The sequence below is a fragment of the Hemiscyllium ocellatum genome, chromosome 1 (genome assembly GCF_020745735.1).
Source record: "Hemiscyllium ocellatum isolate sHemOce1 chromosome 1, sHemOce1.pat.X.cur, whole genome shotgun sequence".
Classification (NCBI taxonomy): Eukaryota; Metazoa; Chordata; class Chondrichthyes; order Orectolobiformes; family Hemiscylliidae; genus Hemiscyllium; species Hemiscyllium ocellatum.
Window position 1 is genome coordinate 143,415,232 of NC_083401.1, and position 25,950 is coordinate 143,441,181.

A 25,950-nucleotide genomic window follows, 5' to 3' on the forward strand; every position below is an offset into this window, starting at 1 on the left:
CTTAAAGCTGTTGCAAAAATGCAAGAAATCTAGAAAATTTAAGGACTTGTTTTCAGCTATCCTATATTTCACAGAAATCTTAGAAATTCTGAGACGAAATGGAAAACATAAGTTAAGTGCCTCCTGTTATTACTACATTACACAATGGCCGAAAAAGTCCTTAGCATGCAACCCTGGAAACGAAGCCAAGGCATCACCTACTTATGTTGCCCCCAGCAGATCATTCACAGGCACTTAAATGCTTTATATGCACAAAAAACATCACGGTAGATAAAACTCCAACATCTGCCCATTCTGATAATCTGGCATTGAGATACTTTTTCCAAAGACACCTTTCATGAGCATAAACCCGCTCTGTAAGAGAATTTCTGAATCTCTCTTTCCTGCACCCAGTTTAATCCTCTGGCACAGACTCTTGCAGTGGTCAAATCCACCCGTTTGGAGAAAATGTGAGGACTGCAGATGCTGGATACATGTGGATGGAGAAGGAGAATGTCTTCAGGATGGATTAGAAACTGGCTTTCTGGAAGAAGGCAGCAAGTGGTGACTGATGGAAAATATTCAGTCTGGAGTCTGTTACTAGTGGTGTTCCACAAGGATCTGTTTTGGGACCACTGCTGTTTATCATTTTTATAAATAACTTAGACACAGGCATAGGTGGATGGATTAGTAAATTTGCAGATGACACTAAAGTCGGTGGAGTAGTGGACAATTTGGAAGAATGTTACAGGTTGCAGGGAGATTTGGATAAACTGCAGAATTGGGCTGAGAGGTGGCAAATGGAGTTCAATGCAATTAAATGTGAGGTGGTGCACTTTGGGAAGAATAACAGGATGGCAGAGTACTTGGTCAATGGAAAGATTCTTGGCAGTGTGGATATGCAGAAGGATCTTGAAGTCCATGTGCATAGATCCCTGAAAGTTGCCATCCAGGTGGGTAGTGCTGTTAAGAAGGCATACGGTGTGTTAGGTTTCATTGGTAGAGGAATTGAGTTCCGGAACCGCAATGTCATGCTGCAACTATACAAAACGCTGGTGTGGCCACACTTGGAATATTGTGTACAGTTCTGGTCCCCATATTTCGGGAAGGATGTGGAAGCATTGTAAAAGGTGCAGAGGAGATTTATCAGGATGTTGCCTGGTCTGGAGGGAAAGTCTTATGATGAAAGACTGAGAGACTTGGGTCTTTTCTCATTGGAAAGAAGAAGGCTGCTAATGGGGGATTTGATAGAGACATACAAGATGATCAGAGGATTAGATAGGGTAGACAGTGAAAGACTTTTTTCCTAGGATGATGACATCAGCTTGTACGATTCGGCATAACTACAAATTGAGGGGTGATAGACTTAAGACTGATGTCAGAGGCAAGTTCTTTACGCAGAGAGTGGTAAGGGCATGGAATGCCCTGCCTGCTAAGGTAGTCAACTCAATCCTTAGATAAACAATCCTTAGGTAAGTACATGGATGATTTTGGGATAGTGTACGGGGACGAGCTGAGAATAGTTCACAGGTCAACGCAACATCGAGGGCTAAAGGGCCTATTCTGCACTGTATTGTTCTATGTTCTAGGGTGGGCATCCTTGGAAGGGCTTATGCCTGAAACATCGATTGTCCTGCTCCTCAGATGCTTCCTGAGCTCCTGTGCTTTTCCAGTGCCACCTTTTGACTCCACCAGTTAGAGGATGGCATATGTCATAATGCCTGGTATACTTATTTCCAATACAATACCAGAGTGCCACAGTGGGAAATCCTATTCCTAATATAGACTCCCTGATGATATTTGCTGTGTTAGATTCAGCCAGATGTTCCACCCTTGTAAATTGGGCCAAAAATTAGAAATGTGCTGGAGATTCATAACAACCAGATCCCTGCTGTTTTTAGATCGATTCAATGCACATGAGAAACCAGCAGAACTCATCCTACCTTTTACATGATTGTGTTTAATTGCCATCAAGAATCATTATTTTACAAAAGTCAGCACTCAACAGTAAGCATACACACAAACAAACATGACATGGTATGATTATTAGTTCTCAATATAAAATTAAATTATATAGGAGTACTAACAGTAATCTTAAGAATATTTTCAGTTCAGTTCTATTGTACAATAACAACACCTTGCATCTGTACAGCACCTTTAACATTGAAAGATGTCTTAAAGCAACATAATCAAACATTAAAAGTGTTGTGGCATGGGGGTGGGAAACATCCTCAAAATGTAGTCAGGGCATAGGCTCTGGGGAGAGTTTTAAATAAGGAAATAGAGTTGGAGAAACAGATATTTAAGAGCATGGGGCTCAAATGGCTAAAAGTAGAGCTGCCAATGGTGAGACAACAGAGGCCAGAATCAAGTGAGCATGAAATTCAGGGAGGAAGATGTAGATCTAGGGAGAAGTAAGAACTTGAAGAGATAAGCTGAAGTTTACAAAGACCATGTGAAAAATGAATGGGTATTTGAATAAGCCTGTCTTGAGGTTCAGTGGTGGCTACAATCATTCCAATGTTTAACTGAAAGAAATTGTGACAGGATATCAGATAAGTAAAGAAGATGATGGAGTGGTAGAGTCATCTTTTCACACATAAAGCAGTCTTAGATAGTGTCATCCAGACTTAGTATGTTCATACAGATGTACAGTATGGAAACGGACCCTTTGCTCCAACCCGTCCATGCCAACCAGATATCCCAACCCAATCTAGTCCCACCTGCCAGCAACTGGTCCATATCCCTCCAAACTCTTCCTATATATATATATACCCATCCAAATGCCTCTTAAATGTTGCAATTGTACCAGCCTCCACCACTTCCTCTGGCAGCTTATTCCATACCTGTACCACCTTCTGTGTGAAAATGTTACCCCTTAGGTCTCTTTTATATCTTTCCCCTCTCACCCTAAACTTATGAGCTCTAGTTCTGGACTCCCCGACCCCAAGGAAAAGACTTTGCCTATTTACCCTATCCATGCACTTCATAATTTTATAAACCTCAAGGTCACCCCTCAGCCTCCGCGCTCCAGGGAAAACAACCCCAGCCTGTTCAGCCTCTCCCTAAAGCTCAAATTGTCCAACCCTGGCAACATCCTTGTAAATCTTTTCGGAACCCTTTCAAGTTTCACAACATCTTTCTGAAAGGAAGGAGACCAGAATTGCATGCAATATTCCAACAGTGGTATAACCAACATCCTGTTCATGAGATCCTTGGGTATGGTCACATGTCCAATGATCGGAAAAATGTACACATTTCTGTCACATGCTGTGACTATTGTTTGACTATTATTGCAGCTAATCATTGTTTGGATAAAATCTCAGACATTTTTAGAGATTACTGGAGGTGTAGTGGACAGCGAAGAAGGTTACCAGAGATTACAACAGGATCTTGATCAGATGGGCCAATGGGCTGAGAAGTGGCAGATGGAGCTTAATTTAGATAAACATGAGGTGCTACATTTTGGGAAAGCAAATCTTAGTGGGACTTAAACATTTAATGGTAAGGTCCTAGGGAGTGTTGCTGAACAAAGAGACCTTGGGGTGCAGGTTCATAGCTCCTTGAAAGTGGAGTTGCAGATAGATAGAATAGTGAAAAAGGCGTTTGGTATGCGTTCCTTTATTGGTCAGAGTATTGAGTACTGGAGTTGGAAGGTCATGTTGTGGCTGTACAGGACACTGGTTAGGCAACTGTTGGAATATTGCATGCAATTCTGGTCTCCTTCCTATCGGAAAGATGTTGTGAAACTTGAAAAGGTTCAGAAAAGATTTACAAGACTGTTGCCAGGGTTAGAGGATTTGAGCGAAAGGGAGAGGTTGAATAGGCTGGGGCTGTTTTCCCTGGAGCATCGGAAGCTGAAGGGTGAACTTATAGAGGTTTACAAAACCATGAGGGGCATGGTTAGGGTAAATGGATGAGGTATTTTCTCTGGTGTGGGGGAGTCCAGAACTAGAGGGCACAGGCTTAGGGTGAGAGGAGAAAGATATAAAAGAGACCTAAGGGACAACATTTTCAGGTGCGTGTTTGGAATGAGCTGCCAGAGGAAGTGGTGGAGGCTGGTACAATTGCAACATTTAAAAGTCATTTGGATGGGTATATGAATAGGAAGTGTTGGGAGGGATATGCGCCAGCTGCTGGCAGGTGGGACTAGATTGGGTTGGCATATCTGGTCGGCATGGACGAGTTGGACCAAAGGGTCTGTTTCCGTGCTGTACGTCTCTATGACTCTATATAAACTCAGCTCAATGGACTTAGGAATTGCAGAATGATAAAGCAGATAACTCATTCAGGTCTTTGAAAATGCATTCAATTTTTTTCTACCCCATTGTTCTGTCTCCATAGCCTAAGAAACATTTCATTTTCAATATTCAATTCAGTAGACTTACATTGTGGTTTTAGGTTAAAAATCACACAACACCAGGTAATAGTCCAACAGGTTTAATTGGAAGCAGTAGCTTTTGGAGTGCTGCTCCTTCAACAGGTGGTTATAACCTGGTGTTGTATGATTTTTAACTTTGTACACTCCAGTCCCACACTGGCATCTCCAAATCATTGTGATTTTAATTGTCTTTCAGAAAATCATTGTTGAACCTGCTTTTGCCACACTTTTGTGTATTCAAAATCATAATAACTATGATTTTAACTTCCTCGTGTCACCCTCTGGTTCCATGACCTCTAACACTAACCTTTCTTCCACTAGTAACAGTTTTCCCCCATTCATTCCACCAAAACCTTTCAGGATTTCAAACACCTGCCACTATCAAACCTCCCCTTAACCTTCTTGGCTCTCAGGAGATCATTATTGCTGGGTAAATATTCTGGAGGTTTGAATCCATTGCCATAGGATTTGGAGTGTTTCAAGCAGAAGGCTCATTACCATCTTTTCAAAGGAACAAGGGATGAGTAACAAATATACTCTTATCAACAATGTCCTTCTCCCGAACGCATTTATCAAGTCAGTGATCCCAATCTTGCTCCTCAGCAAGGCCCTTACTTTGTTTCATTCCTAACTGGGACAAAGTAGTCATTCAGCTCCTCAAACATTCTTGCTTCCTAAGCTACCAGTCACCTAAGGTGTTCCATATAACTTCATCGGTGTTTTTTTTTCATTAACTTTACTTATGAGTTGAAAGGATTACTGGCAAGGCCAGCATTCATTGCCCATTCCTAACCGCCCTTGAGAAAGTGGTGGTCAGCTGCTTTCTTGTACTGCTGCAGTCTACATGATGTTGGTTGTGTAAGCAGGGAGATCCAGGATATTGACCAAGCAAACTGGAACGTAGCTACAAGTTAGGATGGTTTGAAACAGAGCTTCGAAATGGTAGTGTTTCCATGCATCTGCTGCCCCCAGAACTTCCAGGTGATGAAAGTTGAGGGTATGTAAGATGCTGTTGGATAAAGAATGATGAGTTGCTGGTTGCACAAGGACTGCATGGTCAGCACCACTACCACTAATGTCATGGAAAAACACAACGGCAGCAGGTTGATTGGTGAGGACAAAGCAAAGAAGATTTTTTTCCCCCTCTTGTTGATTTTCTCATCACCTGCAGTAGATCCCTTCTGGTAGGCATGTCCCTCAGGTCTCAGCAAACTTGGTCAGTTTTTGTGCCACCAAGCTACATTCGAGTATGAATATTAAAGTTTCCCCAACCAGGGTACATTCTGTGCTCCTGCTATACTCGGTGCTTTTTCTTAGTGGTTTTCAATATGGAGGAGTACTGATTCACCAGCTCAAGGAGGGTGTTAAGTAGTAAACAGTCAGGGGTATGATTGGCCATGTTTGACCTAATGCCACAAGACTTCATGGGATGCAGGGTCAATGTGGAGGACTCCTTCTTGACTGTATGGTACTGTGATATTAAACCACATTTCCTCCAATCTTCAGTTCTGAAGACGTGTCAGATTAGATTCAAAATGTTAACTCTTTCCACAGATGTTAACAGACCTGCTGAGTTTCTCTAGCACTTGCAATTTTTTAAAGCTTCATTCACAATTAGAATTTCTCATTCATGACAAAATTCTTGTGAATCATTTTATCATTTCTGTATTTAGGGATTCCTTCAAATGATACACAATACCTGCCTTAATGTTTATTTATCCAATACAAAAACCCCCAAAACCATTTCTATATATAATCCCACCATTAAGGATCTTCCTCCTGCTAAATTCTGCTGTAAACTATATGTTTATACATCCTATATGATCTCAGGATGGGACAATGACTGTCAATCCTAGGAATTAAGAATTAACCATATAATGTGGTTCTGGAGTTGGATGATTAGATTACTTATAATGTGGAAACAGGCCCTTTGGCCCAACAAGTCCACACCGACCCTCCGAAGAGCAACCTACCCAGACCCATTCCCCTACATTTACCCCTTCACCTAACAATGCAGGCAATTTAGCATGCCAATTCACCCTAACCTGCACATCTTTGGATTGTGGGACGAAACCCATGCACTCTGGAAGGAAACCACGGGGAGAATGTGCAAACTCCACACAGACAGTTGCCTGAGGTGGGAATTGAATTTGGGTCTCTGGCGCTGTGAGGTAGCAGTGCTAACCACTGAGCCACTGTGCTGTCCATGATGGAAAGTGTTACAGGTTCCCTTCCCTTAACTGGATCAATCAGAATTTGTTCACTTGCCAGCTTGGCTACATCCTCCTGCAATATCCAATATTCTTTCCTACAGGTTGTGGCATTATCACGAGTGACTGTTTAAGGGATATAAGGAATAAGAGCAGAAGTAGGTCATTTGGACCTTTGAATCTGCTGTGCAGTCATTAATACAATGCCCATCTTATATGGTTTCAACTCCACTTTCTTACTCTGTACCTCAAAACACTCTTGAGTCTTAAAATTCCATCTAAGTCAGCCTTAAATATATTTAATGACCCAATCTCCACTGTTCTCTAGAGTAGAGCATTCCAAAAACTAATGACCCTCATTAGCTGAAATTCCTCCTCAGCTCTACCTTAAGTGACAGATCCCTTTTTTTGAAACAGTGCTCCCCAATTCCACATTTCCGAATGAGGAGAAACATGGACAGGGCACCTACTTCATTCAGACTCCTCAGAATTGTATAAATTTCAATAAGACCATTCTTGTAAACTCCAATGACTGTCAGCTAAACTTACTCAATCTTTTCTCATATAGTAAATCCAAGTCACCAGTGAAGAGATGTAATCAGGAATCCACCTTTGAAAGCAAAAATTCTAGAGATTCAACGATCCTTTAGAGCCATGCAGGTTTTGTGGAATAGAGACAGGTCACATGAGACAAGACCCAGATACCTTATAAAATGTATTTGCTGGTTGAAGACACCTTAATTAACTACAAGAATATTATGGCCAATGATCAGAGCCACTATCTGTGTATAGTTGCATTCGTTAAATAATAACACTTGAATTGTAGGTGATGATTTTGACTATTTAAGAAATTTCTGTGGATACAAATACAAATTGGTTCCTGGGAAAGGAATTAGCATTCTGGATTTTTTTTCTACCACCCAAGAAAGGTTTACTCAATACAGCAATTAATTCTAGTGGGTCAAGTGGGATTCCATACTACTGTAAGCAATAGGGGCTGTGTCATTGAATACATTCAAGGCCGAGTTAGCCCAATATTTGATCTACAATAGAGTCATAGAGTCATACAGCATGGAAACAGACCCTTCTGTCCAAATCATCTGCGCTGACCACACATCTGAATTTGACTCCCCCAGCCTAGGCTTGGTTATGTTCCCTAATACCACTAGGTATTATCCCTTTTAAGGGGAGGTGATAACTTAGCAGTATTATTGCTGGACTGTTAATCCAGAGACCCAGATAATGTTTTGGAGGATCTGGGTTCGAATCCCACCATGGCAGATGGTGAAATTTGAATTCAGTAGAAAAAAAGTCTGGAATTAAAAGTCTAATGGTGACCTTGAGTTGACTGTCAGGAGAAACCCATCTGGTTCACTAATGCCCTTTAGGGAAGGAAATTATCATCCTCACCTGGTCTGGCTGACATGTGATTCCAAACCCATAGCAAAGTGGTTAACTCTTAACTGTCCTCTGGGAGTAAATGCTGCCTAGCCAGCAACACCCTCATCCTTTGAATGAATAAATAAATAATGATTTTATAAACCTCTATAAGGTCATCTTCAGCCTCTGATGCTCCAGCCTAGTCAGCCTTTCCCTAAAGCTTCCAGTCCCAGCAAGAGCCTTGTAAATCTTTTTGTACCCTCTCAAGTTTAACAACATCCTTCCTGTAGAAGGATGACCAGAATTGTACCTAATATTCTAAAACTGGCCTCACCAATGTCCTGTACAGCCGCAACATGATGGCCCAACTCCTGTACTCAATGTTCTGACCAACGAAGACAAGTGAACCAAATGCCTTCTTCACTACTGTGTCTACCTGTGACTCTACATATAGTAAGTTATCAGGGACAAGACAGGAAAGTGAGGTAAAAGCTGCAATCAGATCAGCCAACACAATGTTAGAATGGACATGAACTGGGCAATTACTTATTTTTGCTCCTATTTATGTTCTCGTAAGAGGAACTCTTTCCACTTCCAATTCCATTTGGATTTAGCACCTCTCTCCCCCCCCCCCTTGATGGTTTGCATTGTCCTTAGCAAGCTTTACATGTAAATAATTCAGTTGGAAAATATGGCTGATTTGCTGGTGGTAGTAAATAGATGAAAAAATGGGTGATTTGACACTGTGAAGTCAAAACATTCAGACGTGTGTAAGAACATGTCTGATATATAAACAGACAAACAAACAAGTAAATAAATATATAAAGGCATACTTAGTCTTTGAGGATAGATTGATCACTGATAAAAAGTCACAATTTGGATGCCCTGATGAAGGCATGGTTAGTGAGCCAGGGCAATAACAATTGGAGAATGGCAATTGTCAACCACCTGATGAAAGAGCAGTGCTCTGAAAGCTAGTGCTTCCAATTAAATCTGTTGGATTATAACCTGGTGTTGTGTGACTTTTAACTTAGTTACTTTGGAGTTACCTCATACAAATAAAACAAACAACTACACATTATCTGAAACACAGTCACTAAAAGTGTCTTCATTGGTCAGAACATTGAGTACAGGAGTTGGGACATCATGTTGCGTCTGTACAGGACATTGGTGAGGCCAGTTTTAGAATATTAGATACAATTCTGGTCATCCTTCTACAGGAAGGATGTTGTTAAACTTGAGAGGGTACAAAAAGATTTACAAGGCTCTTGCTGGGACTGGAAGCTTTAGGGAAAGGCTGACTAGGCTGGAGCATCAGAGGCTGAAGATGACCTTATAGAGGTTTATGAAATCATTATTTATTTATTCATTCGAAATGTTAACTCTGCTTTCTTCCCACAGATGCTGCCAGATCTGCTGAGTTTCTCCAGCAATTTCTGTTTTTTTTTAGCTCACTCAAAACTAATTTTTCACTCTCAAAAGCAAAGTTATGGAAACTGAACTATAAATAGAAAATACACAGCAGGTCAGGTAGAGTCTGTGAAAAAAGAAATAGTGAGGATGCCTGGTTCTCTCTTTAAAGATTTAGTCCGGTTTGGCGAGCAATCCTAACATTTTTCATGCAACATCTTTCATACTGTTCAGTCGCTCCTCCTAGTGGAGAATAACACCTGATTGGTGGAAAACTAGCTGTATGGACCAGAAAAAATCATTATGTCAACCACCTGGTGAAGGAGCAGCGCTCCGAAAGCTAGTGCTTCTAATCAAACCTGTTGGACTATAACCTGGTGTTGTGTGATTTTTAACTTTGTACACTTCAGTCCAACATCGACATCTCCAAATTATGTCAGGAGAGTTCATTTTTCTCTCCGTTTTGTTTGTGCTCTGCCGATTATTGGCAATTTCCATTGAGGGGAAATAACAGAAAAGGCTGATGGGGCGTTAGCTTCTGTAAACTGAGATTGCAGCAATTCTAACTTTTAATTAGATTTAAACCAGTTCTGGAGATACTGTGTACAGTTTTGGGCGCCACACCTTACACATGACATACTGGTCTTGGGAGAAATGTCTGAATGGCCAAACCGTGTTGTTAATAGTGGTTTAAATGAAGGTACATCATCGGAATCTACAGTAATGAAATTCAGCACTGTAATGTATTATTGCACAAGATCACGAGGAATCCTCCAGATTTTGAGGATTTGTATTCATGCATTTTCTTATGGATTTTAAGGGATGTCTATTTTCATAACTATTCATAAATGTTAATGAAGTTGAACTGTTGACAATACCTTTCCCGGAATCCATGCTGTTTCTTTGCATAGTTTCTGTAGATCAGTTTCCTTCCGGGTCTGTACTTTGCTTTTCAGAAAGACGCTGTACAAATAATGATGAATGCTTTAATCCAGACAGGTTGTTTTATTCTAATTGCTCGCGGACTGGAACAAAAGAATCACACCGGGATTGAGCTTTTCACACACAAAGTGAAAATCCCGGGGAATTCCGCAATTTCTCTCCGAATGACCGAGCCCCAGGATTTCCTTCTGCTATCATTTCAGTTTTGCTCTATCGCGCCCTCTCTCGCCTTTCTCAATGTCTCACTCCTGCTCTCTTCACCATCCTTCGAACTCACACCCCCTCTTCCTCCGCCTCTCTTTACGCCTTCACTTCCATTTGCCATTTCCCCAACACTTTCACTTCCCGCTTTTCTCTCCTCCCTGCCCTGATAGGCAGATTCTAACCAACCTGTTCTGAGATGTTATTCGACACTTCGGGGGCAGGTGGGACTCGAACTATATCCCGTTCTCCTCCACCCGTCACCTTCACCTCTCTTTTCCGACCCTTTCTCCTTCCACCCCTTTTATCATGCCCTCCTCTTCCCCGTCTTCTTCCCTTCATTTCCCTCACCTTTTTATCCTTCTTTCAAACCCTCCCTCTTTAACCTCTCCCATGTCATTCGGCTCCCCCTCGTCTATTCCTACCCCCTTCCTTCTCCATCCCCAATCCCTCACACTCCCTCCCACGCCTCTCTCCCTCCTACTTTCCTAAACCGCCCCTTTTCCTGTTCCATTTCTTTAATTCTTCCTTTCCAACCCAATTCTTCCTCTACATTTTCCCCTTCCCCCTGCTTCCCTCAAAATCCCTGGAATACAATTGCCATTTCGGTTCTGAGGAAGGGTTACCGGACCCCACACGTTAACTCTGACTTCTCTCCAAGACGCTGACAGCCCTGCTGAGCTTTTCCAGCAATTTCTGTTTTTGTTTCTAATTTACAGCATTCGCATTTTTTTCGGTTTTTACCCAATTGATATTGTTGACAGTATTCCTCCATATTTACAACCAACAGTAGTTGTACTGTATTTGTATTAAAATAATTAACGGCTATAAACTGAAATAGGTGAAGATCAAAAATGCTGACCTCTTAACTTCACAAATCCAAGGTGGTCTGGGTTGGGAGTGTATGGAGAGAATAAGGCTAAGAGATTTGAAAGGTTTCCAAAATGATGAGCAGGTAGGATTAGAAAGGATTAGTAATAAAAAAGCAAGATTAAAAAATGAGCAAATGAAGTGACGTAAAAAAAACATTCTCACACAACTAGTAGTTAAAGTATGGAATGCACCGCCTGGGAATTTAGTGGAGTTCAGTTCAGGCATTTGAGATGGCATTTGGTGATTATTTGGATCGAAATAGTATGCGGCGATATGTGGAAAAGGCAGGAGATTGACACTGGGTGCGAGAACCAGGACAGACACGACGGGCCGAAACGCCTCCTTCTGCGCCGTAACAACTCCTTGATTCTGATGTAATCCCCCCAAGACAAAGAAACAGCGGCGAGGGCGGTGAATCTCCAGCAGCATGATGCTCTGATTTGACAACTCGGATGTCCGTCAAAGTTAGGAGTCAGCTCCCTGCTCAGTGTTTGCTCCGTGGTTTTTCGGATCCGCGGAGAAGCGTTGGGTGCAGCGTTCGCCGGATTGAATATTTACGAGTTCTGAGGGCGGTAGTGTCTCCAAGGTTGGTACTCATTCACTGAGAAAAGCAACATTACAAGCGTACTGGGCTACTTAGTTTAACGTGATTCCCGGAGTCATTAAACATAGAATCAGAGGAAAAAGCGCTTGTTACCCGTTGCCATTTTTAAAAACATATTTATCAATCAACAGGGTTGACCAGACGCTTCGCGCGTAACATTATGGATTAAATTGGCCAGAGTTGTATCCATATCATATTTGGATTGTTGTTTTCAAACAATCACGTTGCATTTTTAACCGTTTAGTTTTACTCGCTTCTTAATCCCCTCCCCCTAATCGCCGTGCAAACTCTGCATTCAGTCCGCCCGTGAGAAAGCTGCATTTTTGGTTGCAATCGGCTTGTTCTGTCCCGAGGTGAAATTTAACGCCCACCCCGAGTGCGCGCCCGGAAATGGTGCAGAGTTTTATGCGCTGAACAGTTAATCACTCAGGTATTGTGGGTTTCGTAGCACTTAACAATTACTGCATGGTCTTTGAAAATAATAACTATTTCGTTAGTACATCGCTAATAACAATCCCAATATCACTTTGTCCTTGTTTACCTGATTGTGCCCAGCATGGCACAAGTGTAGAATCTTTGAGATCTTTTAAAATGAGTTAAAGGAGTTTTCTAATTGCAGCAACAGGTACGTTGGCAATTTCTATTCCACAGGTTTGAGCGATAGGATTGACAATTTCTTGGATCGTAGCTGAACCTGATTAAAATAAAATTCATGATTTTTGTCATTAATGCATCTAATTTTGCTACATATACAAAACGGGATTATTGGCATTTTTCTGAAGATGCTATTTAACCTACATCGTAAATGCATTAGAAAGAGAAACAAATAACATTTTATAGTAAAACCAGCATAGAAGCTTGGAAACATATGTGCAGTAATTCCAGTTTGAAAAGGATCAATGAGATAATTTGACAGCCCTGATCAGTCAGTGTAAGTAAGTGCAGTGATAAATGCAATTTTTGGGGACTTAAAAAGTCGGTAGTAAACAAAAATTGTTTCAAAATAAATAAATGCGCTGTTTAGAGCTGTTAGTAATTTCATTAGATGCATTTCACTGTCTTAAGAATGATGAGTTCATTATGAGTTTAAATGCCTTGAAATATTGGAACATAGAAATAGGATTAGGTGATTCTACCTGTCAAGTGTGCTAGACCACTCACTTAGATCATGGCTGATAATTGACCTCAATCCCACTTTCCCGTGTTATTTCCATATCCCTTAATGTCGTTCGCCTCCAGGTGTCTACTAATATCTGTCTCGAACATGCTGAATCCTTGAAAGTCCACAGACTCCGGGATAGAAGGTCCCCAAGATTCACCACTGTCTGGGTGAAGAAAGTCTTTCTCATCTCAGCCTTAAATGACCTGCACCTTATCCTGAAATGATGTCGTTAGTTTTAGATTCATCACCAAGGGAAAAAAAATACATTCACTGTCACACCCTGTAAGAACCTTTTTGCATTTTAATGAGGTCACTGCTCTTTGAAACTCTGTGGAATACAGGCCCAGTCTTTTCAATCTCTCCACATAAAAATTATCTTGCCATTCCTAGGATTGATCTGATGAAGCTTTGTGCACTCCCTTTAAGGTGGCTGTATCCTTCCTTAGACATGGAGATCAAAACTGTACATAACACTCCAGGCATGTCTTACTAAGGCCTGACATAATTGCAAGAAGACATCTTTACTTGTGTACACAAATCCTTTTCTAATGAAGGCCAGCGTACCATTTGCTTTCCTCATTCTTTCCTGCATCTCCATGATAGATTTTAGAGACTAACGAACAAAGACATCCTAATTCCTTTGGAGATCCACAATTCCCAAACTGTCACTCTTTAATATATTGTCTGACATTCTGATTTTCTTACTAAACTGAATCTATTCACACACATTTGATTACTACCTTCTTACCCATTCACTTAACCTGTTCGGGTCCAGTTCAAGTCTCCTTGCCAACTCTTCACAACTTTTGTTGGCATGAATGAAATGTTATGTGCACTTATATTGTCAAGCTATATAGAGAAAACAGTTGTATTGATATAGTGCCTTTCACAAATTCAGAATGTCCAAAGTAATTAATGACTAATAATGTATATTTTCAGTACTTTGCATTGGACAGAAAAAATAATGATCATTATTGCTTTACAGAAATAGCAATGCACAGCACAATGTCTTTTGAAAGTGAAGACACTGAACAGACCATTACTTGTCTCAATATCAATGTCTATCACCCCCAGGCAACAGTATTTACATCTCTGAATTATGCTGGCAAACAGAAATACCGAGTGGAGGAAATGGTAATGTTTGGCCGTGATTCCAAAGTGTGTCATTTTCCTCTAATGGACAAACGTGCCTCTCGAATGCAGTTTATTATTCAAGCTTTTCGACACAGTGAGAGCTCAGAACTCTGTTTTGAAATAAAAAATACAAGCTTGAAGAGTAAATTATCTGTCAATAATATAAGTCTGGATCACCTTAATAAGATTGATTTACCAAGGAAATGTATTTTGCGATTTGGGGAATACCAATTCTATCTGGAAAAAGATGATGGAGAAGATAGAGAACACTTTGAAATCTTCATCAAACTTTCCCTAGTTCCATTTTGTCAAGAGGTCAGTATGGAGACCCTAACACGCCCTGTACCTGAAATTGGCGCTTTAAAGTTCATGGACATTCCAGTTCCTCAATACCAATTTCAGACTGCAGTGGAGAGTGATGAAAATGAAATTAAATAAAGTAATGCCTTATGATTACTTGCTAATCGGCATGAATAGAAAATTTGAGCCTTTCTTTAAGTGCTGTCCAGATATACAGTGATTTATGGGCAGGGAGATGTAACCTGACAAGTAAAGTGTTTACTTATAGAAGAATGATGAGACCGAATAAATGAACTCAATTATTGTCCATTCTGATCTATGCTGAATACGTTAACAATCCTTGTCTATTTCTGTGTAAAGTCATTGCTGACATTGTTTATCCAGCATGGAAACTATTCCTTTTTGCTGGTTGAATTATTGTATTTACATTTTTATCCAATATTCTGGAATGTATTGGCTGGATTTTGGGATCAGACTCAAATTAACCACCCCAAAATATTTTTGTGTGAATGGTTTGTTATTAGTGATTAATTAGTACAAGTTCTCACTCATTCTGTACCTATTTGATTATGCAAGTCACAATTAAAGTTGCAACGCATTTCAACAGTATAAACATAGCATGAGTTTTACTGCAACTTCCAGATTTACTTGTTAGCCATGTGTACACTATATAATTGGTAAACCCCCAGTATGTGCAACATTGGTAATTGTGGAAAACATTTGCATTGTAAAATAGAACAGTTAGAATCTTGAAATCTTATGAAATATAAATAAATTTATGTGCAACCTTATGAGATATTGCAACCCATTGACAAGTTATATTTCAAGGTAATGTTCTTATTTAGGTTCAATGTACCAATTTATTTTAACTATCTTTTGCATTAGATGAATGATGCCAAAAGCCAGCAAATTATATTATAGGGATTTCACTATTTTATGCATCCACTATACTGTCAGATAAGGGACATTCTGACTCCTCGTTTTCCACCACCCTCCTCTCTCTCTCTCTCTCACTCCCTTTCACCTCAGAATCCTATCCTCCTTTCTTTCTCATACTCTTCCATATTCTGCTTTTCCCATTATATGTGAATTTTCAATAAATACCATGATAACTACTTTGTTTTCCAATAATCTGCTACACTTGTATCTATGCATTATGCTATTTTATTGAACAAGAGCATTGACTACTCTTTCTCAATTTTATCCAAAGCTTCTGCTGCATTTTATAATACACCCTTTCTAACACTCCAATAGCTTCTTTCATCACAAATGTTACCATTTTCTAATTTCTCTGACTTGTGTAAATTTCTTATAACTTGGAATATTCATCTAGCCATGCTCAATATGTAGCCAACGTGGATGGTATGCAATCCAATATATCCTTTAAACTGGATTTGCAATTGTATTCATTTGCTTTGTTCCTTTTTTAAATTTATTCATGAGATGCAGGCAAGGCTGACATCCCTGAATTATTGTGCATCCCTGTTTGCTCCGGTATCTATCATAAGTTGGTAATATACTTCCAAGTCAGAATGAGTGTAGAAGATTTGGAGAATTATTGCATTTTTCAGACACTACAAAAACTGTCAATGTGTTGTGGTGCCAAGAGGGATTGAACGTTGAAGTTGGTGAATGGAATGCTGATCAGATGGAGTGCTTTGACCTGGATGACATGGAACCTCTTGTGTGTTGTAGAATTATGCTTATTTAGCTAAGTGTAAAGTTTTCCATCCGACTCCAGGCTTCATAGGAAGTGGTAAGGCTTTGAGAAGTCAGGACATGAGTTAGATGTCCAGTCCTTTAGCTTCTTTTACACCCACAGTATTTAAATGACTGATCCAGTTAGAGTTGGTCACTGGGATATTGATGGCAAGGGATTTGATGTTGGAAATGCAATTGAGCATGGTGGCTCAGTGGTTAGTACTGCTACCTCACAGCACAAGGGATCTGGGTTCGATTCCAGCTTCGGGTGATTGTGTGGAGTTTGCACATTCTCCCCACGTCTGTGCGAGTTTCCTCCAGCGGTGTGCAGGTTAGGTGAATTGGCCATGCTAAATTGCCCATTGTGGTCAGGGAGGTATAGGTGCATTAGTCAGGGAAAATGTACAGTAATAGGATAGGGGAGTTCACCTGGGTGGGTTATACTTTGGAGGGTTGATGTGGACTTTATTGGGCCAAATGGCCTGTTAGTACTGTACTGTTTACATTCTATGAAATCTATAAATATGGTGGGGAAGTAGTTAGCTTCTCGCTTACTGGAGTAAGTCCTTGTCAAAGATCAGCCCAAATATAAATGTCGTCCAGACCTCGTGCCAGCACAGATGGCTTCATTGTTTCAGGAAATGCAGGAACTAAAAGTAGTGCACTCATCAGTGAGAACTCCTACATTGTCATGAGGAACTATTGCACAATATTTTGGGGACTAAGTTAAGATTAGAAGTCTCCATCATTCTCCAAAAAAAGAGTTTCCTTGTGATCTCCATTAACTTAAATTTTACTCAGTCTCATTGGTTCCTCAGTCAAAAAACAGCTGTGACAGCCAGGAGAATGGATCTCATCTGTCAAATTCAATTGTTTTGTCTATTTTAGACTAAGGCTGTAATAACGTTTAGAGCTGCATAATAAATCTAAACCAGTTGTGTATTAGCATGTTATGAGGGATTAAGTATTGCTTGGTAACACTGTCAACAATCCTTTCCATCTTGTTGCTTTTAATTTGAGGATAGACTGGTTGGCTGTTAGGTGTCGTTGGAGGTGGCTAAGGTGGTGAGTAGAAGGGGCATTATGCTCAGGTCTTGGATCTGGATCACAGCATCATGGAATCACACAGGTACAGAAGAGGCCATTTGGCCCATCATGCCTATATCACCAAATTGACACAAAATTTAAACCTGTTTCACTTTCCAGCACTAGGGCCATAGCCTAGCCTTGAATGTTATGACATTTCAGGTGCTCATTCAAGTACTTTTCAAAGATTGTGAATTGATCCACCTGAACTACTCTCCCAGACCCCCAGCAATAGTTGGGTGAAAAAGTTTTAATCTCTCCTCTAAACTTCCTGCTTTCATTTCAAAACTGCACGCTTTTGTAGTGATCCTTCGATTAAGGAGATCAGTAGCTTCCTTTTCCACCCTGTCCACGCCCCTCATTCAGGGCCCCCTTCAATCTTCTCTGCTCCAAAGAAAACAACCTGGGTTTATTCAGCCTCCCTTCTCAGCCAAAGCCTTCTATCTCAGGCAACATCCTGGTGAATCTCCTCGGCACTCCCTCCAGTGCATCATATCCTTCCTGTAGTGTGGTGACCAGACTGGCACACTGTACTCTAGCTGTTGTCTACTCAAAATTCTGCCAGCTTCAAGATAACTTGCGTGCTTTTATAATATATTCTTCAACTAGTTCCTACATCCTCCTCCCGAGTGGAGACAGATGTGAAATATTTGTTTAATGCTCTACCAATATCCTCTGACTTCACCAAAAGATTTCCATCTGGGTCCTTAATATTCCATAATCTTTCTTTGGTTATTCTCTTGATTACTAGTTGAAGATCTTGGGATTCTACCTAACCTTGCCTACCATTGTTTTTCAGACCTTGTTTGCTCTCCTAATCACTTTCTTAAGCTCCCACCTCACAAGATCTGTACTCCAGGGCCCCTTGACTTGCTCCCCCATACCTGTTATATTTCTCTTTTCCTTTTTATCCAGTTCTGAATATTCCTAGACATCCAGCTTTCTCTGGGCTTGTTATACATTTGTTTCACCCTAAAGGGTGTCCAATTCCTTATTGAATATCTTTTACTGTTCTGCAGTGGATTTGTTCTCAACTAGCTGTTCCCAATCTATTTTTCTCAGATCGTTTTAATTAAATCTGTCTTCTCCTAATCCAAAACTTTTTTGTTTGGAGGCCGCCTTTTTCCTTTTCCTTAAAATGTATCATGTTATGGTCCCTGTTACTGAAATGCTTCCCTTCTGCCACCTGGAATACTTGCCAAGTTTTGTTGCCCAACATTGGGTCCAGCACCGCATACCATCCCTTGTCGGACTATATAAAAGCTCTCCTAAACACATTTGAAGAAATTGGTTTCCTCTAAAACCTTTATACAATGCTTGTCCCAATTAACATGGGGGAAATTTGAAATGTCCTAATCTAATAAACCTGTTATTGTTTTTAAACCCTGCCATGAATTGTCTACACGTCTGCTCCTCAATTTCCCACTGACAATTTCCCACTGAATACACTCTCCTCAGTGTGACTTGCCCCCTTTTTATTGTGTTATTTCCAAGCTGAACCCGTAAAGCCTCAATTGATAACTCTTCAGTGATTATCTATCTTCTTCTGCCCTGTTAGAAAATCCTATATTCTGAAATATTGAGTTGGTAACCCTGCCCCCTCTCTGAATCATGTCTCTGTGATGACAACAATGTCACACTTCCACGTGTTAATCCATGCCCTTAACTCAACTGTCAAGCTTATATTGCTGCTAGTATTAAAGTAGACACCATCCAGTCTCAATTGGATGGAGGCAGTGCAGAAAATAGTGCCATAATCTGACCAGCTACATAAGAATGAGTGTTTTTCTGGTTTCAACTACAAGCTGTGCTTTAAGCCATCTCCCAATACTAGCCCCCAACCCCGCCACTTTCATTCTGCCTTGCTAAATGTTCTCCAGTCATATCACTCCTCACTCAATGTTCAGCAGCATCAGCCTTCACTTTCTATGTACTTCATCACTTCCCTATTTATTATCCACTATTCACACATCCCAATCTTTATGTATCCTTTGCAACAACATCTCACTTATCAATCTCTCAAAAGTCTTTTATTTTTCACTGCTTGCAGGAGAATGGAGTTAAAAATACAAAGAAGTATGACAGGATCAGAGAAGAGCTGCTACAAATAGTACAGTTCATAGATGGTGGGTGCCTGGGATAACTGGGACTACTTTATCTTTCTCAGCTGGCAGTTGAGACAGGAAATTCATAGAATTATTCATGCATTTGATATGGCAAATGGGTAACTATTTCCTTATTGTCTTTTTAGTTTACGTTTTCTTTATACACTTTACCTGAAGATTTTCACTCTATCACTGGCTCTTATCCCTATAAACTTACGACATTTTGTAGATGGGTATGTAATCAGTTTGGTAAGGCTTCATGAACTGCAAACATCAAGTCATTTTATTATCATCAAATTCATTTTACATGGTATGCTAACTATCCTAATAAAAGGATAGGAAAAGTTAGTTCCCTTTATTCAAATAGTAGATTTTTAAGTCATATAGAATAGTTTAGACAGAAATTATGACATGTATAGAGTTTAATGGTATATAAGTTATCCAAAATTATTGTTGTGGATAAATGAGATTTAAAAAATGACAACTTATGCTCAAAAACACCATTAATAATTTTGTGAGATGACTGCTTTTCTTACACCTGTACGTATGAACCCAGTTTCTTAAACCAGGATTCATAATTGGCATTCAGCATCATTTTTAGAACTTGAACAGTAATTTAAACACCTCTTCCAGAAACTTAGCCAATTTTCAGGAGGACAGAAAATCTCTGCTGCAGGTAATGTTTGTAGAATAGTTTGAATCTTTAATTTGCATAATGTAAATAAAATGCTTGAATGATAGTTTGTAATAGTGCAATTTATTGACTTGGTACATGTATCTTTTGTCTGGTCAGTGACATCGAAGGTTTGCTGCACTTCATTCCAATGTTGACTAATAATTAGCTGGAAGAAAAACAAAAAAAAAGCAGCAAGTGTGCTGTTATCAGCTTACCAAAAGACTCAGAAATATGGAAATGTCCCAAGACTGAGCCCAATTCTGTAATGGTCAGTAAATATAGCACATGAGCTTGGAAAGGAGGAGCTTAAATTTTGCAACATGACACTTGAGCTCAATTGGGTTATAAAGCGCTACCAAGAAGAAATATGCAAAAGGGAGTGTTGCACAACACTAAGAAAAATTGAGAAGTTGTAAAAATGCTACAAATCTGAGGAATCTAATTTCTTTAGCAGCAAGAAATCATTAGTTGACATTATCCTAATTCCCCCAGGGAAACTTAACTTTAAAAGTCATTTGCTAAATAAAACTATAAGGAAGATTCTGTGTATTTCTTGCAGTCACAATGCATGAAATAGAAATCTGAACATCCCCAATGTCAAGATTGCGGCAGAATTACATGAGAAATTCAGTGAGGTCTATCTTGATGTCAGGAGCAACCCAGTAAATGGCCAAGCATTGTGAGTTTCCACTGTAAGATGCCAATAAAAGGGAATTATGGCTTGTTAAGTGCCGTATTAACAGCACAACTTGCCTTCTTAATATTAAGCTTTCTACCTTACCGAATAAACTAGACATCGAAAATTTGTACCATGGAAGTCAGAGTGAATATCTGGTGACTTCAGCTCACTGCTGGGTGCAACAAGAGTCCAAGTTGCTCAGCACCAGGCAGCACCCATGGATAACTGCTGCATGTATTCCTTGTTCATGAACATTGGCATCTGATATTTGTCAACCCATCATGACTCCTAACCTGTTGCAGGACACTTAGGAAGCTCAGATCTGTATTTCAGGGTGCACCAGCAACTAATATTGAAAGGCTGCTGTAAGAGCCTCTGCACAGACACAGATTGGATCAGGCTGCATCTCAGGGCTGTTTGTTCTCTTCGTGCTCGCTCACTGACAGCCAACCTGCATGCTTGCAGCATCCACACATTGTCTTCCCTGTCAGCACTTCAGCCAGAACCAAACACCACCTGTGCTTTTGTGTTGGTGTTCACTTCAGCACAGACTAACAGGCTGCTTGTTATGTTTATCAGGAAGGATCTGTCCAGAAGACACGAGAATCTAATACCAAAAGCATGTGTCAGCTGCCTGTGCAACAAACTCACTGTGTACTCATCGAACAAAATAGCCATGTTGGAAAATATGTGGGGCCATGCCAGCAGTCTTGCCAAAGAGTATGGGAGTCACTGTCTGGGTGTCCAAATATTGTCAATCACAGACGCAATCTCCACACATTCCATAGGTCTGGCAAGAGTAAGCTATCCACAAGGAGTGGTCACAGTCATGGAATATATCCAATCATCCTGCCGGGAGTGGGCAATGGTCAGTTCTCTAGAGCCATCCAAGAAGTCTGAGGAATCATGGTTGTTCCAGTGGGAAGCAGCAAGTAGAGCAATCAGGGAGGGGTCTGGTTAGTCATGTCAAAGTTGGACTGAGGTCTGCTGTGAATACAGTCCTGGGAGAGTCCATGTGTTGTCTGTTGAGCAGTTTGAGAGTGAAGCCTGTAGAGGGCAGCACTGGGGGGGGGGGGCGCAGGGTTTGGTGGTGGTGGGACAGGGTTTGGTGGTGGTGGGAGGCAGGGAGATGATTTCTGACAAAAGGGATGGGAAAGTCAAGGCTGGGGGAGGGAAGCAGCGGTATTTGTAGAGGGTAGGTTCCAAGATAGTGAGGGGAGTTCTGGAGGTTGCGCAGGATGTACGGAAGGCTCACTGGGAATAGCATCGATGGGCATGGTAGACTGCAGCGGTGGGGGTTGTTGGTCTTGCCAACCACCATGGCCTCCACATGGGGCATGTAGAGGAGCAGGGTAGGCATCATTCAGGTGTCAGCGTTTATGAGGCAGGGAAGATAGTTGGAGGCAATCTGGTGGGTTGAAACATTGGGGAACACGGGTTCTGGGCAAAATAGCCTTTTGGGATAATGTGAAATAAAAAGAGACATAAGGACTGTCTTTATGTGTGCGGTGGGGGAGCATGAGGTGGTGGCTTCTGACACCCAGGTGGAGCCCACTACTGATAGTGTCAGAAGTAAGCTGCGTTCTTTCCATCACTTCCTGGTCTCCAGATGAAAATGGCTAGGACAACTCCCAGGTCAGTGCCAATTTGTTGGACATGGGATCCCTGTCTGCTGGATGCTTAAACATTAAAGGGGCAAATACATGTGGAGTATCAGGTCAACAGGAGAGTGAGGAAGGCATTTGGGTATGCTTTGAGTAAAAAGTGAGGTCTGCAGATGCTGGAGATCAGAACTGAAAATGTGTTGCTGGTTAAAGCACAGCAGGTTAGGCAACATCCAAGGAACAGGAAATTCGACGTTTCGGGCCATGGTCAGTCCACTGAGTTGGGAGGTCATGTTGCAGTTGTACAGGACAATATTTAGGCCACTAATGGAAAACTGCGTGCAATTCTGGTATCCCTACTACAGCAATGATGTTGTGAAACTTGAAAGGTTCAGAAAAGATTTACAAGCATGTTGCCAGGGTTGGAGGATTTGAACTATTGGGAGAGGCCAAATAGACTGGGGCTATTTTCTTCGGAATGTCAGAGGCTGAGGAGTGACCTTACAGAAATTTATAAAAGCATGAGGGGCATGGATAAGATGAATAGACAAGATCTTTTCCACAGGGTGGAGGAGTCCAAGTGGTGCAAGTGACATCTTAGTTGATGACCAATATGTTACAACAAAATGGGAGAGTCTGCTGCACTCAGACCTGCTTCCCATTCTAGGCCTACATCAAACATTCAACTTCTCATTGAATTCAGGAGAGTCCAACTTCTAATTAACCCAACGCATTTAAAAGTTTCACCAGTGATGGGATGGTTTGATGACCATTTACCTCCTTTTACATCATCACTTCGAACATCTGCATCATTGAGTTATAGAGCCATACAGATGTACAGCATGGAAACAGACCCTTTGATCCAACTAGTCCTGATAAAGGAGCAGTGCTCCAAAAGTTAGTGCTTCCAAATAAACCTGTTGTATGATTTTTAACTTCAATCCTGGCAATATCCTTGCAAATCTTTCCTGAATTCTTTCAAAGTTCACAAAATCCTTCCTAAAGCAGGGATATCAGAATTGAACAAAGAATCCCAAAGGTGGCCTAACCACTGACCTGTACAGCTGCAATATGATCTCCCAACTCATATACTTAATGCAGTGACCAATTAAAGGCAAGCATACCAAACACTCTTCACTGTGCTACCTGTGACTTCATTTTCAAGGAACTATGAACCTGCACTCCAAGGTCTCTCTGTTCAGTAACATTCTCCAGGACGTTACCATTAAGTGTATAAGTCCTGCCCTGATTTGCCTTCCCTAAATGCAGCACCTCACATTTATCTAAATTAAACTCTATCTGCCACCCATTAGCTCATCTGATCAAGCTGTGAAAATTCAACTGAAAAACTTTTAAACCCTTAACTTTCCCATTCCTCTACCTTACAAACATGTTGGTACAGGTTTTCCTGTTTAAGAGTGAATAACGCTGTTTTATGATCATGTATGATAATTTCTGAGTTTTCTAAAGGAACTAAAACTACTGCACCTGGGTCTAATGTAAAGAAAGTCTGGTTTCTCTCTACTATGATATCAGCACTCCAGTAGGTTTCACATTATTGGTGCTTTCTATTTTATGGTTCTTGCCAACATTTGAGCTTCTCTGGACTTATTCTATACAATCTTCTTGTGCTGACACAAAACTTGGAAATGACCTTCTTGCAAAAATGCTATTGGAGCTCTGGCAGGGCAGATTTTGCACTTACGTTTTTTCTGCTGCACCTATAACATTTTGCTGGGGTGGGTGATGCATCCTCTTCCTGTCTTCCATTTTGCAAAGACCGTCTCTCCACTTTCAAATAAACATATTACATTGAATTTGTCATTTTTGGGATACGATTCTCCCTGTCACCCTGAATCACCAATTGATTTTACTCCTGATTTTAAGATCGAATTGCTTTTGCTAACATTGTCATCCCTAAATGCAAGTCGTCAGATGATGCTTTCTCTAAGGATTCTTACAATTCAGTCCGATTAATTCTTCTTTCAAGCTGCCATATGGCTGTCTGCAACTCTATGCAGATCATTGATAAAAGAATGAATACGTTGTCCTTGTTGCTGAGCTCACCAACTTAGCGATCTTGACAGTTTTTAAAAAAAATATAGGTTTTTATTCCTTCTACCTACATAATTTTATCATCAAGCCCTTGCCTGATTAGGATATCTGCACAGTCACTCATTGCATATGATAGTGTACATTTGCTCACTGCTTGGTTTTGTAATACCCTACAAATCTTTAGCACTAACATAAGCACACTCCTGTGTAATGGGGACTTACAACTTACTTGAGGTTTTTCAGTATAGAAGAGACTTTGCTGTATTGCTCTTTCACTCAATGCAATCATCTAATATCCCTTGTCTCATTGTAAATATCCTTTAGCAGCATAAAGTCTTCAGAGATAAAGAAAATATAAGGAAATCTTTATTCAAGAAATATTTTGCTATTGATTTACCTTGCCATTATACTGCAAGAGATGGCTTTATATTAGAGGAAGTAGAGCTGGGGGATGCAGGGGTGTCAGGGGGAATTTAGCACAGTTAGCATATATCGGATAAAAACAAAAGTACTGAAGAAACTCAACAGGAAGGGGAAATCATGTCAAACTGGAGAATTCTTTTGAGGATGTTCTGAGCAGAATCAATAAGGAGGAACCAGTGGATGTACTATATTTGGATTTTAAGAAAGCTTTTGTTAAATTTGTATACAGGAAGTTAGTTGATAAAATTGAAGTGCACAGGATTGAGGGTTGGTTAACAGACAGAAAACAGTAGGAATAAATAGATCAGTCTCAAGTTGATAGACTGTGACCAGTGCTTGGATTCCGGCTGTTTACTATGTTTGTAATGATGAAAATATTACAGTTGGTCTCCACATTTTAAATTTTGCCAATGATAAAGAAAACTTAGTTGCAGCGAGTCACAGGAGGAGATGCAGGGGTTTCAAGGGGATTTAAGATAGGTTGAATGAATAGGCCGGAGCATGGAAAATGGAATATAATGTGGATAAATGTGAGATTATTCACTTAGGTAGGAGGAACCATGGTGCAAAATAGTTCTTAAATGGTGAGCAATTAAAGCATTTATGTTCAAAAAGAGTTAGGTACCCTTATTCATAAGTCACTGAAAGCTAGCGTACAGGTACAATAAACAATGTTTTGCAAGATTTGTAGCTCGGGTGCTTGTTGTTGTGGATCTGTTCGCCGAGCTGGGAATTTGTGTTGCAGACGTTTCGTCCCCTGTCTAGGTGACATCCTCAGTGCTTGGGAGCCTCCTGTGAAGCGCTTCAGTGATGTTTCCTCTGGCATTTATAGTGGTTTGTCTCTGCCGCTTCCAATTGTCAGTTCCAGCTGTTAAAACAGATTCAATCAATAAGCACATCGACCTGGACCCAATATACCGACCACTGCAACAGATAACTGGAACACAAATTCCCAGCTCGGCGAAAAGGTGCAATAAACAATTTGGAAATAAAACAATATGTTAGCTATTATTGCAAGAGGATTTCAGTGTAGAATTAAAGAGGT

The 25,950-nt window shown here is 40.5% G+C and overlaps 2 protein-coding genes across 7 annotated transcripts in view; one reads left to right on the forward strand and one right to left on the reverse strand.

Moving 5' to 3' along the window:
* Positions 1-10,496, reverse strand: part of alpk1 (alpha-kinase 1) — a 137,546-nt gene extending 127,050 nt beyond the window's left edge. For all 4 annotated transcript variants that reach the window (XM_060826626.1, XM_060826591.1, XM_060826600.1 and 1 more), the window contains exon 1: positions 10,239-10,496. The gene's annotated coding sequence lies outside the window, so the exon portion shown is untranslated. The remainder of the gene's footprint in view (positions 1-10,238) is intronic.
* tifa (TRAF interacting protein with forkhead associated domain) lies at positions 10,017-15,347 on the forward strand. Of its 3 annotated transcripts, none has more exons than XM_060826646.1 (2): positions 10,017-10,060; positions 14,217-15,347. In XM_060826646.1, exons 1-2 carry the CDS (start codon positions 10,055-10,057, stop codon positions 14,712-14,714), a joined length of 504 nt encoding a protein of 167 aa, XP_060682629.1. In that variant the 5' UTR covers positions 10,017-10,054; the 3' UTR covers positions 14,715-15,347. The 3 variants fall into 3 exon arrangements, 2 of the variants coding, with proteins under 2 accessions (XP_060682629.1, XP_060682622.1); XR_009644821.1 differs by lacking the exons at positions 10,017-10,060; positions 14,217-15,347 and adding exons at positions 11,841-11,962; positions 13,220-13,418; XM_060826639.1 differs by lacking the exon at positions 10,017-10,060 and adding an exon at positions 11,841-11,962 and having other exon boundaries at positions 14,128-15,339.
* The last annotated feature ends 10,603 nt before the right edge of the window (positions 15,348-25,950 follow it).